The sequence below is a fragment of the Mirounga leonina genome, unplaced genomic scaffold, assembly GCF_011800145.1.
Source record: "Mirounga leonina isolate KUSES-001 unplaced genomic scaffold, KU_Mleo_1.0 Mir_94, whole genome shotgun sequence".
Taxonomy (NCBI): domain Eukaryota; kingdom Metazoa; phylum Chordata; class Mammalia; order Carnivora; family Phocidae; genus Mirounga; species Mirounga leonina.
Genome location: NW_023270855.1, coordinates 3,567,042 through 3,582,231, shown reverse-complemented (window position 1 = coordinate 3,582,231; position 15,190 = coordinate 3,567,042). Strand labels below are relative to the sequence as shown.

Sequence of the window (15,190 nt, the reverse complement as noted above, 5' to 3'; positions counted from 1 at the left end):
CTCACGCCAAAGCCAGAGAGAGCATTTAAACCCCTGCTGGCCCATTCCTTCCAGCTTTTTAGAAATCCGAGTCCTCCACAAGCGGAGACCATAAAAAGAGATCTTCCTAAAAGAGCCCGGCACCCAGACACGGCCTGTGTCTGAGCTGGAAATGCCACTTCAGCCCTAGGGCACCGAGTAAAGAAAGCCACACGTCACCCCCACTAATCCCAGAAAGTAATGACTTAGCAGGCCTCACTGCTGATTTTGATTTCTGTAATTACCTCTTCCAAGTCATGCATAGAACATTCGACCCTGTCCCCTGCCTATGACAGCCCTGGACACCAGCTGTCAGAAATAAATACATCAATACGGGCTGTTTTGGGGTTGGTTTTCTTTTTTTTTTTAACCACTTAACTGGTAGAATTAAATACGGCTGTTCTCGTTCTGATTGATGAGGCAGCTTTACTGCATCCAGTAACCTCTGTTTTCCTACCTCAGTGCACGGGGACAGCACCGTGCAGTTGCAGAAATGATACTCAGTGTATTAGTGGGGAGCTGTTGCCCTCCTGATGTCCAGAAATAAATTGCCCATTTTCCCCTGCTGACAGGAACAGATGACGTGCATTAGTGGGCCAACCCATCTGCCGGGCCACTGGATGCAGGCTCTAGCCCAAATGCTCAGATTCGGATCTGCCCATGATTTAGAATGACCCTCCTCCTCCCTAGAATTGTCCTCAGCTTTTGTAAACTGTGGCAGCATCGTGAAGCTTGGGGCACCCCGTGTGCGACATTTTGCAGCCCCGCCGGCCTGTGTGCGGCCTGCTCTCGCTTCCTCATTTTGGGGCTCCGCGGGCAGGTACAGAGGCCCAGGTGGGCCTGGCCCATGCCCTTCTCACCCCCTTCCCGTCTCCAGGTGAGTGCTCCCCTGCTCAGAGGGAAATCATGGAGACTCTGCATCCAGAATCCCTCATTAGCTGCCAGGTCCAATTCAAGCAGGACGTCTTCGATTTCCCAGCACGCGACGTTTTCACGGCAGAGCCAGGATTTGACGCAACTCTGGGTGAGTTTGCAAGGGTCTCAGTGGGAAGACTGGCTCCTTTGGGTGTGTTCGGCTCACTGTCCCTCTGCATAGAGGGACGTTGTCTGTCGGGAGCTCCGGGGACTGATGCCACCCCTCTGGCCACTGGCCCCTTCCGGCCACCAGGAGGGGTTGGCAGGCCTGTGCTGGGTGGTGGCCGTTCTCCGCAGCCCCCACTCCATGCAGCAGGAAGGACACTTCTGAGTTGGAAAAGCTGGGTTTGAGGTCCAGAACCAGTGGGTGTTGAGGCTCTGTGACCTGGGCAGGATGGTGCCTTGCCTGCCCGCATGTCAGGGCCGAGTGGTGCAAACGAGCCGGGGCTGGAAGGGTCCTGGGCCCGCATGGTGTGTCCGAGCATCACCATTCCATGGCCCGTGGAGCCGAAGGCTGGTGCCCTGGGGTTGGAGCGACTGCCTGGGCCCCCGGCATGTGGGCCAGGTGACGCGGAGTGTCACCAACACAACCTGAGGAGAGGAGTGCCCTCCTGGGGCACTTCAAGGGTTCGGTAGGATAGTTCCTGCGACCTGCTTAGCATAGTGCCCGGCACACACTCCTGTTACCGAGTCCTCGATGGTGGATGCCAATGTCATTATGGTAACGACTGTTGATGAGCGTTTGGCCCACTTTTCAGTTCCTTCCAAGAACATGCTGCCCACTCTTAATTAGGAGGAGTTAGCATCAGCATGATGCCTGGCCGTAAGCCCAGCCTGCCACGCCCCATGGCTCGGGTCAGCACCCGGGCCGCCGCCTAAGACGCAGGAGGTGTGTCCTCAGAACACGTCGTGTGTGGGGCCCAAGCGCACAGTTGGGCACGGAGCAGGCACCTGGGGGTCCCGTGCCCTATTTATTCGCGAATGTGGCCCCATGAGGGGTGCGACGTTATTCCCACTTTATTGAGGGAAACTAGCCGACTCACCGAGGGATGCTTGGCTGGCTTGGGCGTGGAAGGGACTCCAGCACAAGCACCCTGGTTCCGGACTGGGGGGCTCTCCAGGGCCCCGCTTGACAGTGTCCATTTAACTCATTTGTCTACCCAGGGCAGGCATGGAGGATCCAACAGGTATCAAAATCGTCCCAATCCATGCCTTTCCAGAACTTTCTGCTGTATCTGGGGCCATAGGCCGTACTGGGAGTCAGCCCCAACTGGCCTGTAGCCCAGCATTGGGTCAAGGTATCTGTTGATCGTTTACTCACCGTCCCTCTGAGCCAGGACGGCTGGGCCCTGAGATGTGGAGCTGGCCCACGCCTTCCCACCCCAGGAATGTCAGGGCGATGCGGATCTGGTGAACCAGAGCATTCTGAGAAAGGAGCGAGCAAGAGTGCTGGTCACAGAAAGCATGTCCAGGCTGGACCAGGGGTACCAAAGAGGGATGTCCCTGGAGGGTCCCAGAGGAGGTGATGCCTCAGTTGGGCTCTGAAAGATGAGAAGGAGTTGCCAGGAGAAAGTGGAGCATCAGGGCACGGGCGGGAGAGGGGACCGTGTGGAACATCCTCGTCTCCACAGGCCGGTACCTCTGCTCCGTCACAATGCACAGGCTGACAGACAAACAGCTGAAGCATCTCAGCATGAAGAAGACGGTGCTGCTGGTCACCGCCTCCATCCCGGGCATCCACATCCCAGGAGAGCACGTGGGCGCCGAGGTGCCCTTCAGCCCAGGGCTGTACACTGACCAGGCTGAAATCCTTTTGAGCAACCACTACACCAGCTCGGAGGTCAAGGTCTTTGGTGCCATGGAGATTCTCGAAAACCTGGAGGTGAGTGGCGTCCATGCACGAGCCGGGGGCCTTGGAGAGGACCAGGAGGCAGGGAGGCCCAGGTGGAACGTGGAGGCCTGGACCACCTCTCTTTAAAGTGAAAAATTTTTTTTAAAAATGTAAATAGGCCTTATCTTCTTCTTCCTTCCCCCAGCATTACCATTATCTATGAGCCTGTGTAATTGTATTAATTACTGTGACTTCTGCAAGTCTTCCCCAACCAGGAGTTAAGTATGCGAGGCCAGTACTTAGCATAGGGCTTCCCTAGCACGTAGTATGTGCTCAGTGAACATTTCATATGTTCAATGAAGGAAGTCAGTGCAGGAATGCACACTGACATGGGGCAGGAGGAAAAAGCCCTAATCCCTGACCTATCACTGATGCCTGCACAACTGGGGACAAGTCCCTGGCTCTGGGCCTCAGTTTCCCCATCTGCTGAATGCTGGGTGAATGGTGTCCTGGGTCCTGCTGCCCAGCAAGCTGGGAGAAGATCTGGGGTGATGTGGTGAAGGGGTTTTTGGCTCCACTGTTTGCTTCATCATCTCTTGTCTTGCTGCAGTGAATATGACTGAACATTCTTGGAGTGAGACAGGGATGAATTCATTGCTGGTGACAGAGGGTCTGCCAGGCCCTGGGGTTGAGCTGCTGGCGATTGGCCATAAACAGAGCTCCAGGCTGTTCCCTTGGAAAGTTGGCGTTTGATGATAGTTCATGTTAGTTTAGCATTTTTTTAAAGAGCACTTGATTAGAATTCAATGATATTGATCTGTCCTTTCTTAAAAACACTCCAAGTATAGACACTGTGCTCCTTCCCTGACTTTGCAGATTTCACGTTGTCACAAGTACCCAGGCATCATCACCTGCCTAGGAAGAGGGCTTGGGGAGGGGTCTCCACCCCTGGCCTTCGGGCCCAGGAGGGAAGCCCAGCATGTCAGGCAGAAGTGGGGGGGTGCTCCTCTCCAGCCCTAATGTCTCTCCCAGGTGAAATCAGGGTCCCCAGCTGTGCTGGCCTTTGAGAAGGAGAAGTCTTTGGGGCTCCCCAGCTTCATCACCTACACAGTTGGCGTCTCGGATCCTGCGGCCGGCAGCCAGGGGCCTCTGTCCACCGCCCTGACCTTCTCCAGCCCCATGACTAACCAAGCCATCACCATTCCGGTCACCGTGGCCTTTGTGATGGATCGCCGAGGGCCTGGTCCTCGTGAGTCACGGGATGGGGCACAGCTGGGATGGGCCTGGGTGAGGAGGGCTGGACTGGGTGGTCTTGGCTGTTTGTGGGAACCTGGGGGCGTCGAGAACTGGACGACTCAGAAACGCAGAACATCCTGCAAAGCGAATATCACTCATTCGAGCAGCCACACGTGCTTTGCTTCTCCGTCTGTTCTCAGCATGGCAGCCAGAGGGATCCTGTTGAAATGTGACTAGATCATGCCCCTCCTCTGCTCAAACACTGTGCTATAGCTCCCACCTCCCGAGGGAGATAAAGCCCAAGTCTCTCCAATGTCTTGAAAGGCCCAGCATAATCTGCCTTCCCGACCCATTTATGCTTGTCTCCCCCTTGAGCACCTTGCTCCAGCCACGCTGGCCTCCTTTCTGTTTTGGGGACATATGCAGCCCCCAGCTAAGTCCTTGGCATTCACTGTTCCCTCTGCCTGGGATGCCTGTCCCCCAGATAGCCCCTTGGCCCCCACCCCCACCTCCATCAAACCAACCTTCCCTCAAACATTCTCTGCTCATATAGTAGGAAACTTTGAACCTTACTTCCACTCAAACCCGTTTCCTTCTTCCATAGCACTATTCTCAACTGTCAGCCTATAGAATAATTAATACAATTAACTATGATTGCCGCTGGTCTTCCCCAGCTGGAAGCTAAAGTGCTGTATGTGGGGACAGTGCTTAGAACAGGGCCTACCTAACATACAGTAGGTGCTCAGTAATAGATGATTCACTGATTCTGTAGTCATTATTAGCACCTGCTGTATACCAGCCCCTGTGCTGGACAGAGGCCTGAGAAGCCCGCCACCTCAGATAGGGCGTGGGTTATAAACACAGTAAGAAAGGAATGGTTGTAAAGATGGGCCTTAAGAAGTGGGAGGCACACGAAGGGGGTAATTTTACCTCTGCCAGCTTGAGGGTGCAGTTCAAAGGGGCTGCTTACACCAGGTCTGGAAGGAGGAGTGGCCAGGGGGAGGGCGAGGCGGTCAGAAGGACCCTGGGGTGATGTGCAGGATGGAGGGCTGGGCCATGAGGAGCCTTGAATGGCAGGCCGAGGACTCAGGCTTTTTCTTGAGAGCAGGGAAGTGGTCTGGTCAGGTCTGGCTGAGAGCCCACTGAAGGGGTGGGACCAATGTTAAGGGCACTTGAAGAGGCCACCACCTCCTTCCTGCCAAGCAGGGATGTGTTCTGACACAGGACAGCCCAGTGGCGGGGAGGGAGGGGTGCAGGATGAGGTGGGGGGAGAGGGAAGAGGAAGCCACAGTCTGGGCCACCCCGAGGCGGGGCCCCAGAGGAGGGGTGGCTTTGGAGCAGCTGATACTGGGCTCCCTTGGTGCTTGGGCCTCAGTTCGGAGGGCGGCAGTATCCCTGTCCAGTGCCTTTGCCCAACCCTGACTTCCACTGTCATGAGCAACGCCGCTCACAGCTTGACGTTTTCAACACTGCCTTGCCTTTCCGGGCAACTTGGCTGCCTCCTGGGCAGCCCCCACCCTCCGACTCCCCCGGACAGGTCTGTTCTTCCTTGGAATGGGTACCGAAACTGAGCCCACTTCCAAGGAAGCGGGGCCTCAGGGGCCTCGGGTGGAACTGGGTCGGTGCAAGTGGCCCAGGATGGAATAGGACGGAGCACTGGGGTGGCCGCCCCACAGGACCAGACGCCGCCCCAGGCCTCGGGCAGGCCACCTCACCCTCTGGCCACCCACACAGACATAAGGCAACTCCGTGCGTTGCTTTGGTGACTTGTCTTTCCATCCATCGCAGACGGAGCCACCCTCTTCCAGCACTTCCTGGACTCCTACCAAGTCATGTTCTTCACACTTTTTGCCCTGCTGGCTGGGACCGCTGTCATGATCATAGGTGAGGTGGGCCGCATTGTGTGCCCTGGGTTGCCCCCCACCCCAGCTCTAACCAGCCATGTGGTCTTGCAGCCTACCACACAGTCTGCGCGCCCCGGGAGCTCACCGCACCTCCGGCCCTCTCCCCACGAGCCAGCCCTCGCCACAGCCCCCACTGTGAGTAGCCCCCTGGCGGATGCAGCCAGGCAGGGCTGGGGCTAAGAGGGAGGGGTCCTGAGGGAGGAAGTGGGCCCTGAACCCCAAGTCTCAGAAGCTCTGGCCCTGGGCAAGAGTGGCAGCTGAGGTGTGAGGCCCAGAAGGCAGACTGGGGAGCTGGTGAGGGAAAACGGTATGCCAGTCCTGGGCGAGGAGAGCTTTCCCAGGCAGGTCGGTGCAGGGCGGCGGGCTGGCGGCGGGGAGTTGTCTCTGACGGTGTGCTCTCTGGGACTGGCTCCCCCCACCGGGGCTGCCACCGAGGGCTCTAAGCTGGGTTGGGCTGGCTGACTCAGAGGTGAGGGTTCCGGACAGGCCTGATGACGGATCTCCCAGAGGGAGAGAAATCACGAGGGCCATTCCTCTTCATAGTCCGGTTGTCTCTGGTGACCCTGAGGTCCTGGTGACCCTGTACGGCTCCAGGGGACACTTCTCCCTGTGAGAAGTGCAGTGCCTGACCATGAGGGCGCATGGCAACCCTTATGTCTTCTGTGTTCCATTGGAGGGTTCTCTCCCCTGAACAGGTGTCTACTGAGCCTAAGGGGGCATGGCCAGGCTTCAAAGGATCTGAATTTTTTGGAAGAGAATGGTTTTGTGTATAGATGCATTTTCCTGGGTGACAAGATCCCGCATGCATCCTGGACCCCTAGAACCATAGCCTTCCACAAACGTTCCCCAGCCACCCTGGCAGTGGGCATTCACCTTTTCTAACCCCGTCTCCCAATACACCCCTCCCTCTGTGTGTCGGAGCCACTGCGGAGTTTTGGCATTAGCTCTTGAACACTCCAGACTCTTCCGCTCACACTGGAGTCTTTGTTCATGCAGCTTTCCCTGCCCAAGGAGCTGCTCCTGCCCAGATGGACAGGCTCTCCTCCCTGCATGCCCTGTGGACTCATGGCCGCTTCCGTGTGGTCCTGAGACCCACTCCTTGCTCTCTCCCACAGGTCTGCTGTGGGGGGTCAGGGCTTACGCTCCAGGCCTCTCTGCATGTCCAGCCGTCACCTGTTCCTTGGGTGACATCACACCGCCGGCCCAGGGCTGCCTGGGGGCGTGGTCAGGGGGGGGTGGCTGACACTTCTTCTATCAGGGGCTGTTCTGACGTGGGCACTGAGGAATCCCTGAGGAAGGCCGAGGTCTCCCATCTACTCTGTCACTCACTTCTTCTCTCTCTGCTCCAGATTTCGCTGCCTCGTCGCCGACGCCTTTCACCGCACTGCCTCCCAGCCGTAGAGCTAGCCCGCACTCGGGGCTCTGGAGCCCCGCATACACCTCCCACTAGCCAGTGGGCCAGCCCTGCGCCCCCGCAGTGGGGACTGTGCCAGGCCCCCCTCGCTGCCTGCTCCGTTCTGGAGCTCAGGCTGTGCCCGCTAGCTGCTGCTTACACGCAGGAGTTCCAGTTGGCTTTGGTTTGGTTTCGTTCTTAGCCTTTGCGAAGATGCTGGCTCATTCCTTCGTGCCTGGTTGTCTGAGGTTTCTGGACAACATGTAGTCATGCTTTTCTTTCCCTCCAGTCTCTAGAACCACTCTCTTCTCAAGACTTTGAGCAGGCAGAAGCTCCATTTCCTAGGAGGGGATGTGACTGCGGTGGCCTCAGGGAAAGGACTTTTTAATCGCTTCATTTTTGTGGGGTGTTCCCCTCACGTGAAAACTTTACCCCTAGTCTGGCTCCTGCTAGGAGATGAGGGGAGGGAACAGACATGAGTGTCAGGTGCGGGCCCCGTGACTGCACAGAAGCCTCAGGAACGCAGCGGTGGGGACCCCGTGCTGGCTCAGCCTCCCCGGGGGGAACGCTCACTCACCACGGGAGCCGGGAGCCGGGCCGCCTTCTGCCCCTCTGTGGGCCACTGTGACTAAGCGTGGGAACGTCTCCTGGACGTGGCCACAGCACCATTGGGATGTCCTGTGGGGTCTGGTTCCTTCTCCCTCTCCTGGCCTCTCTATGAAATCGTAGTTAGGAAAATGTCCTTGAGCCGGAGACCGGGATCTGTTCTTCTGTGTGTTCTCCTGGAGAAGCCACTATGTTCCGCCCAAGCGCAAAGACCCAGTGTTAATCTGTTCCTCCTTTTGCATCTCAGCAGACCTGAGCCTCTGGCCCGCCCGGTGCGGGCACCAGTCTCCCCATTGGCATCGCTCCCCAGCAGGCCACGGAGCCCGACCTGGCCAGTGAGGGGGGTGGGCCTGCCCTCCAGGAAGGGGCTGGGAAGGAGAAGACAACGAGGAAAAGGCCCTCCTCCTTCCCAGACCCTTGTTCATTCAGCATCGGAGGCCCCCAGAACGCGGCCCCTCTGCCCTAGGCCGAGAGCCGTGCCACTCTCAGGATGAACTGGGACGCCCCGCAGGGCCAGGTATGCGTGGCCACTGTGTGTGGGGAGTCGTCCGCTTGACTCTGAGCCACAAGTGTGAATCCACTTCAGGCCTCTAGGGCTGGACCATGTGATTTATTTTTTGTAAAGCTGGAGACCGGAAGAATTGTGCCTTGCATATTACTTGAGCTCAAACTGACAACTTGGATGTAAATAGGCGCGTTTCTACTTGGTTTATTTAATAAAGCTCTAATTTCGTAAGAGGGGCGTGCTCATTGCCAGAATTGCAGGCGTCCTGCCTGGGGAGCAAGTCTGTTCTGCTGCCCCTCTGTGCCACACTCCCCTTCTCTGACTGGCCACCAAGGCCTCCCTCCGGTGCTATCTTCCCATGGCTGCCAGCCCTGAGGACATGGCAGCCCCGCCCACATGTCACCGGGTATCACCACGGCCCCCTTTCTCTCTCTCTCTCTTCCCCTCCCTCTCTCCCTTGGGAGCTGTTCCTTCCTCCTGCCCTTCCTGCCCTCCTGCCCCACTGGCTTCCACCCCCACTCTCCTCAGAAGCTGACCTCCCTGGGATCACCATCCCCCTGCTTACTGGTCCCCAGCCCCTCCCCCTCTGTCCCGGTGCTTGCTCCCCTCAGGGGTGGTCGCCTGCTGGCCCTCCATGACCCCCTAGGGCCTAGCCTGCTTTCACAGAGTACTCAGGGGCTCACCCCGAGGGCCCGAGGTAGGTACTGCTGTCCTGTGTCATGGGTGCAGGAGTGGAGCAGATGCCTAGAGAGGCCAGTTGGCCGCCCGAGGTGGCAGGCTGCCCGGAGGTGCCTCTGGTCGAGGCCACCTGTTCCCCACATCACCCGCCTTCTTCCTTAGGACCCAGACCACTGACTCAGAGCAGGGTGGAGAGTGGCCACAATACACTCTAGGTCTCCCAGCCCTTTTGGCGGCTGGAAGCCAATAATGCAACTACATTGTGGGGACAGAACGTGAGCAACGGTGTCCCGTGCAGCTCGTGAAACGGACCAACGGGAGGTGGTGCCCCCCACACCACGTTGTCCCTCCCCTGGCTCGGCAGGCCGGGGAGGGGCCACCAGAATGGCTAGGCCGTTGTCTGTGGAGTCTGCACGGACCCAGGACAGCCTCCCTTGACAGGAGAGAACGACACTCCCAGGAGCTTCAAGGTCAAGTGGGTCTTCTGCGACGGCCAAACCTCATCCCGATGGATTCAATGGCAGCGCCCAAAAGCAAGCCTGGCGGCCAAGCTCTGTGCCCCCTCCTGCAGGCCATACCCCACATCTAGCCACCGCCTGGCCAGAGCTCTGCCCCCGCCACCATGGACACACTTGTGCCTGCACGACTGAGGTCCCCTCCTCGGGCCCTCCTCGCCCATACCCTACATCTGGCCAGTCTCTAAGTTCCCATGAACCTGCCCTTTTCTCGGCCCAGGGCCCCCCCAGCCCCAGCATGAGGTCCCAGTCTCCCCACCAGCCTCCCCGCCCCAGCATCTCCTCATCTCAGTTGCCCCATCCCCTCCCCGGCTGCTCACAGATCTGACCGTCACCCCCTCGTGCTTACACGCTGCGACAGCCCGGCCTGCCCCTGGAGTGGCTGCCACCCCGTGGTACACACCCAGCAAACTGCAGTTTCCCAGACAGGCTCTGCCCCTTCACCTCTGCTCTTTCTCCTCAGGTAGAAGCTGCCCCCCAGGGCCTGGGGGGCTGAGGTGGGTCCTACACCCACCTTCTCCTGCCTGTGTGTTCTTGCTCCGGTCTTCCCCACTCTGGGCTTCAGTTTTCTCCTCTGCGAAGTGGGCACAGTAGTGCCTTCAGAGTTACTGTAAAGATCAGCAAGATGCCCTGTGTGAGGCTTTCTTCTTGGGCAGTAGGTTGGTGAAGAGGGGTGCCCTCTCTCCCGGAGGAAATGGCTGATCTGACTCTCAGAAGGGGTGGCGGGGGTGGGGGGAGGCCCCAGCTCCTTGTGGACGGCTCTGTGGGGCAGATCTGGCACTGAGGGCCCCAGGCAATGGGGGTGACTGGGCACAGAAGTGCCTGGAGGACAAGGGCCGACTTTAGGATGCGTAAGCCCGTGTCATGGCCTGCCCACATTGAGAAGCTAAGTGCAGAAGCTAAAAAGCTAAAAGCACCATCGGTGCCCTGGGCCTGGTTTCCCTGATTGGGAAATGAGGAGGACACTGTCCTCGCGAGGCTCCTACAAGGACAAGATGAGCTGATAGACGGGAGGTGCAGTGTTCACATGTGCTCCTGTCACTGTTGTTGGGGAAAGCTGGAACGGGGCCCATAAGGAGTCCAGATGGAGACAGAGCGTTCGTTTGCAGAACGGTGAGATAGACAGCAGGTGAGCAGGAGAGAGGGTGCTCTTCCCCGTCCCCTGGACCTCTGCTGTCATTCCCTATCCTGTGTTGCCATTGTCTGACCCCACTATCCCTTCCCAGCTGGGACCCCCTTGAGGCTGGGTCTACCATGGTCCCGGGACCTGCCACACAGGAAAACCTAGAAAGCATTCAACCAGTGTCCTATGTTCAGCACAGGGCCTGCCTGGCATGCAGCACTCAATTTAAGCATCAGTATTGCTTTCAGGGAAGCCCCCTCACCAACACAAGATGGCTGCCAAGATCCAGGCGTCACATCACAACCAGACATGACAGCATCCACAAGAAGAGGAGAAGCAGAGACAATCTCTCCCTGTCTCCTTCTAAGGACTAAAGGCATCTTCCCTGGAAGGCTCCTCGGCAGACAGCTCCCTCCCTATCTGTAGCTGGGGTTGGCTTTCATGGCTAGTGAGGACAATGGGATGATCACATCCATGTATGGTGATCCTGCAGGGTTGACTGGATGTCAGCATGTCAACCCCCTCAACTTCTTTCAGATCAAAATAGAAAGGTCTCTGCATCTGCTCAGTTGGTTTCCTCTCGGATGATGGTATTTTCTTCCCTTTACCCATCTTTGATACTCTAGAGAGACGGCCAGACATGCAGGTGGGAGGCCTGGGCCTTCTTACGCTCAGAGGTGACCACACAAAGACAGCAAACACGTGCTGCCAGAAGCAGGCCGACCTTGCCAGAAGTGAGTGCATTGACAAAACCAGAGGACACCCAGCCCGCTCAGCTTTCTGCTCCCAAACCATGCAACTTTCACTCTCTAAAGGGTGCCAAAAAATGCTTTTAGCACCATTTAGCGCTAAAAATACAGTATTGCATATAGATTTTTTTTTTCCTCCAGAATTCCTAAGTTTGGACAAAAATTAACTCTCTGTATCTGCTTCTCCGTGTGTGTGTGTGTGTGTGTGTGTGTGTGTGTGTGTGTATCTTGGGTGCTCTGGAAATGTTACATCTCAAGGTCTGATGGACTGGCTAGGAGAAAGCCCAGGACCTGGGGCATCCAGGATGAATGGCAAAGGTCTAAGTCTAGGCTAGGGGGGAGTGTGTGAAGCTTAGAGATCAGGTGGCCAGGAGCATAGGCCTGCCTGCTGGGGCTAGAGAGCAATCATTTTACCTTTCTGGACCACAGCAGTTCCCTATTGTATAAAATGGCCATCCTAACATTTGCCTGCCCAGCAGCCTGAGTGGCTACCAGCGGGAAGCAGGTGCATTATCATCCCAGGCTTCTCCCTCTTTGCAAACACACCCCTTAGAGGCTGAGTATATTCCCTCCCCATGGAAGTTGGCCATGGTCCTGTGACTTGACATGGTAGAATGTGGTGGAAGTGACAGCATGTCAGTTCAGAGCCTGGGCTTAAAGAGGCCTCGAGTGTCCACTCACCCCTCTTTTTTTTTTTTTTTTTTTAAGATTTTATTTATTTATTTGAGAGAGAGAGAATGAGAGATAGAGAGCATGAGAGGGAAGAGGGTCAGAAGGAGAAGCAGACTCCCTGCCGAGCAGGGACCCCGATGCGGGACTCGATCCAGGGACTCCAGGATCATGACCTGAGCCGAAGGCAGTCGCTTAACCAACTGAGCCACCCAGGCGCCCCCACCCACCCTTCTTGTGCTTCTGCCTTTGACATAATAATAAGGAAGTTCAGGTAACTGCTGGTCCAGGGAGGGGGAAAGACACCTAAAAGGGACCTGAAATGAATCTGCCCATCCTGGATCCACTGACCTGCAGACCCATGACTCAATAAATGACAGTTGTGAAAAACCACTGACCTTGGGGATAGTTTGTTAGGCAGCATTATTGTGGCAGTAGGTGATTGATACAACGCGTGATACGGATTCCCCTCTGGCTGAACCACTGAAGGCTAGCTTCCTGCCACTTGTCAGAGAGTCTGACTGACATAGCTGGACCCTGGGTGGATCCATCCTGCTGGGACAGGGTTTTCTGGGTGGCCCTGGCAAATGGCTGGAAGGGCATGGGGCCAAGCACTCAGGCGGGAGCCTCCAAGTTCGAAAGGCACAGAAACGCCATCTGGTGCAGGGTCTTCCTCTCTCTGAGCTCCAATTTCCTCCATCCTGGGTGGGGACGCCATCAGCCACACATTCAAGGCTGCCAGGGATTGATGGAAACATGGCTCTGAAGGATTCCTTGCTCCATTGGTGTGGGTCCTACACCCAAAGGAAAACCGTGGAGGTGGGACTACATAGGGAAGGATATGTTTGGGATGGTTTGTTGAATGAATACAAGAATGAGCCCCATGAAGGACTAAGTGACTTGTGGGTTTTCCTCCACGGGCTCTAGTTTTCTGGAACACCCTGAGCGTCAGGCCAGTGGGGAGAGGAGCCAGGCCAGGAGAGGAAGGTGGCAGCTGAAATTCTTCAGTCCCTTTCACCCCAAAGGCCTGAGGTGGCGGGGGAGACAGCCTCCCCCGCCACCTCCATGCCACCTAGACCAGGGCCAAGCAAAGACAGCCTGGCAGGTAGCTAACTCCTCCCACAGCCAGCCATGGCTCCCTATGGCCAGTGTGGCTGTTAGAAGAGGTCTGGGGCCACCCAAGCAAGCAAAGCTGCTGACATTTATTGCAACCCTCCCCCAACCAAGCACATGCCAAGCCCTTTCCCATCTCTAGTTCACTTGGTCGTCACCTCAGCTCTTCACAGATGGGGAAACTGAGGCACGCAAGGTTAAGCCACTCTTCTGGTGTCCCTCAACTGGCAAGCAGCAGAACCAGAAATCAGGTCCACGCAGACTGGCATCAAGGTTTGCTGTTCCACTTCGGTTCTTGCCTCTGCCCATCTGGAGCGGGCGGTGTGGGGACCCCCGCCCCTGGAGGGGGAGGCTGTGTGGGCAGGGAGCCAGGGCCTGCACCCCCTCCCTTCTGAGCAGCTCTACTTCGGGCTGTCCCATGGGTCACTTTATTTTTTCATAAGGAAAAAAACCTGAATATAGAAAAGTACAAAGCGTGATAAGACAGCCTCCTGTGCCTTCCACTTGGTGTGTGCACCGGGAGTCTGCACGCCCAGGCTGAGGTGGTGGTGGTGGGTAAACAAACAAAAAACTGCAAATGTGACTTGCATCTCATTTACCCTCTGTCCTCTCTTCCTTCCCTCCCTTCTCAGAGGTAGCGAGCTACCTTCACAAATTTGCAGCATACCCTTCCAAAGCAACTTTTATTGTTAATAATAAGCATCTGTAAATAAAATATTCCTGTTTTTGTGTGTATTTTTATGACTTTGTGTGACTGTGGCCACACTTTGTCTCACTCAGCTCTTGTTTTTTTCCTCAGATGTCATGTATTATTCTGTCGTATAGCTTCTATTCAACTTATTCTTCACTCCCCTCTTGCTGGACAGCAAGCTTATTTCTGAGTTTCGCTGCACTGAACAGTGCTCCAGCAAATGTTCCTGTTCATCGCTCTGTGGGCCCAGGGGCTGGGGCTTCTCGGGGTGGGGATATCAAGGCATGGAGCTGCTGAGGCAAAGGGTATGTCCGTTATAAGTTTGCCTCGATGGTGCTAAATTGATTTCCAAAGCATTGCACAATTCCCACACCCACCAGCTGGATACAAGAGATTCTGTTCCCCCTATCCCTGTCAGCACACCACACTGTCATTCATGTATATTTATTTTTGCTGGTTTGGAGGGTGAAGTTGACTGTTATAAGTTTAATTCAAATTCTTGGATCACTACTGAAGGTGAACTTTTTTGTTTATTGGTCATTTATATTTTTCTCTGTGTATTGTCTGTCCTCCACCCAAATGTTGACTTTTTTTTAAACTTATTTGTCACTCCAGAAGAGAAATACTGGGGTGCTTGGGTGGCTCCATCAGTTAAGCATCTGACTCTTGGTTTCAGCTCAGGTCATGATCTCATGGGTTGTGGGATGGAGCCCCGTGTCAGGCTCCATGCTCAGCACGGAGTCTGCTTGGGATTCTCTGCCTCTCCCTCTCCCTCTGCCCCTACCCCCACTCGTGCTCTCTCTCTCTCTCTAAAATAAATAAATAAATAAATAAATAAATAAATAAATAAAATCTTAAAAAAAGAGAAATTCTATAAAATACCTATTCATATGCCCAATTTTATATTCAATGTATCAGTTAGCTATTGCTGCATAACAAACTTACCCCTTCCCCCAATTTCAGTATCCTAAATTAATTCTCATGAGTCCAGGGGTCAGGTAATCTAGGCTGGGCTCAGCTGGAAGTGGCTCTGTTCTGTGTGTCTCTCATCCTCCTCCCAGGACCCACAGGATGGGTGAGACATGTCCCTCTCATGGTGACAACCTAGATAGAAGAGAGCAAGTGGGAACACCATCCAGCTTCTTGAGCGCTAGGCTGGGACTGGCATGCTATCTCTGCACTTGAACCTATTGGACTAAACAAGTCATGTGTCTGAATCTAGAAGCAGGGCTTGGGGTATAGAT

At 55.7% G+C, this 15,190-nt stretch overlaps 1 protein-coding gene across 1 annotated transcript in view; it reads left to right on the top strand.

Annotated features, from left to right (window-relative positions):
• The window catches only part of NUP210 (nucleoporin 210), a 103,420-nt gene extending 94,781 nt beyond the window's left edge, over positions 1 to 8,639 (top strand). Inside the window, exons 35-40 of the mRNA XM_034996459.1 lie at positions 896 to 1,042; positions 2,565 to 2,815; positions 3,797 to 4,013; positions 5,789 to 5,884; positions 5,956 to 6,039; positions 7,254 to 8,639. Coding sequence (XP_034852350.1) covers positions 896 to 1,042; positions 2,565 to 2,815; positions 3,797 to 4,013; positions 5,789 to 5,884; positions 5,956 to 6,039; positions 7,254 to 7,354 — 896 coding nt within the window. The 3' untranslated portion in view covers positions 7,355 to 8,639. The remainder of the gene's footprint in view (positions 1 to 895; positions 1,043 to 2,564; positions 2,816 to 3,796; positions 4,014 to 5,788; positions 5,885 to 5,955; positions 6,040 to 7,253) is intronic.
• The last annotated feature ends 6,551 nt before the right edge of the window (positions 8,640 to 15,190 follow it).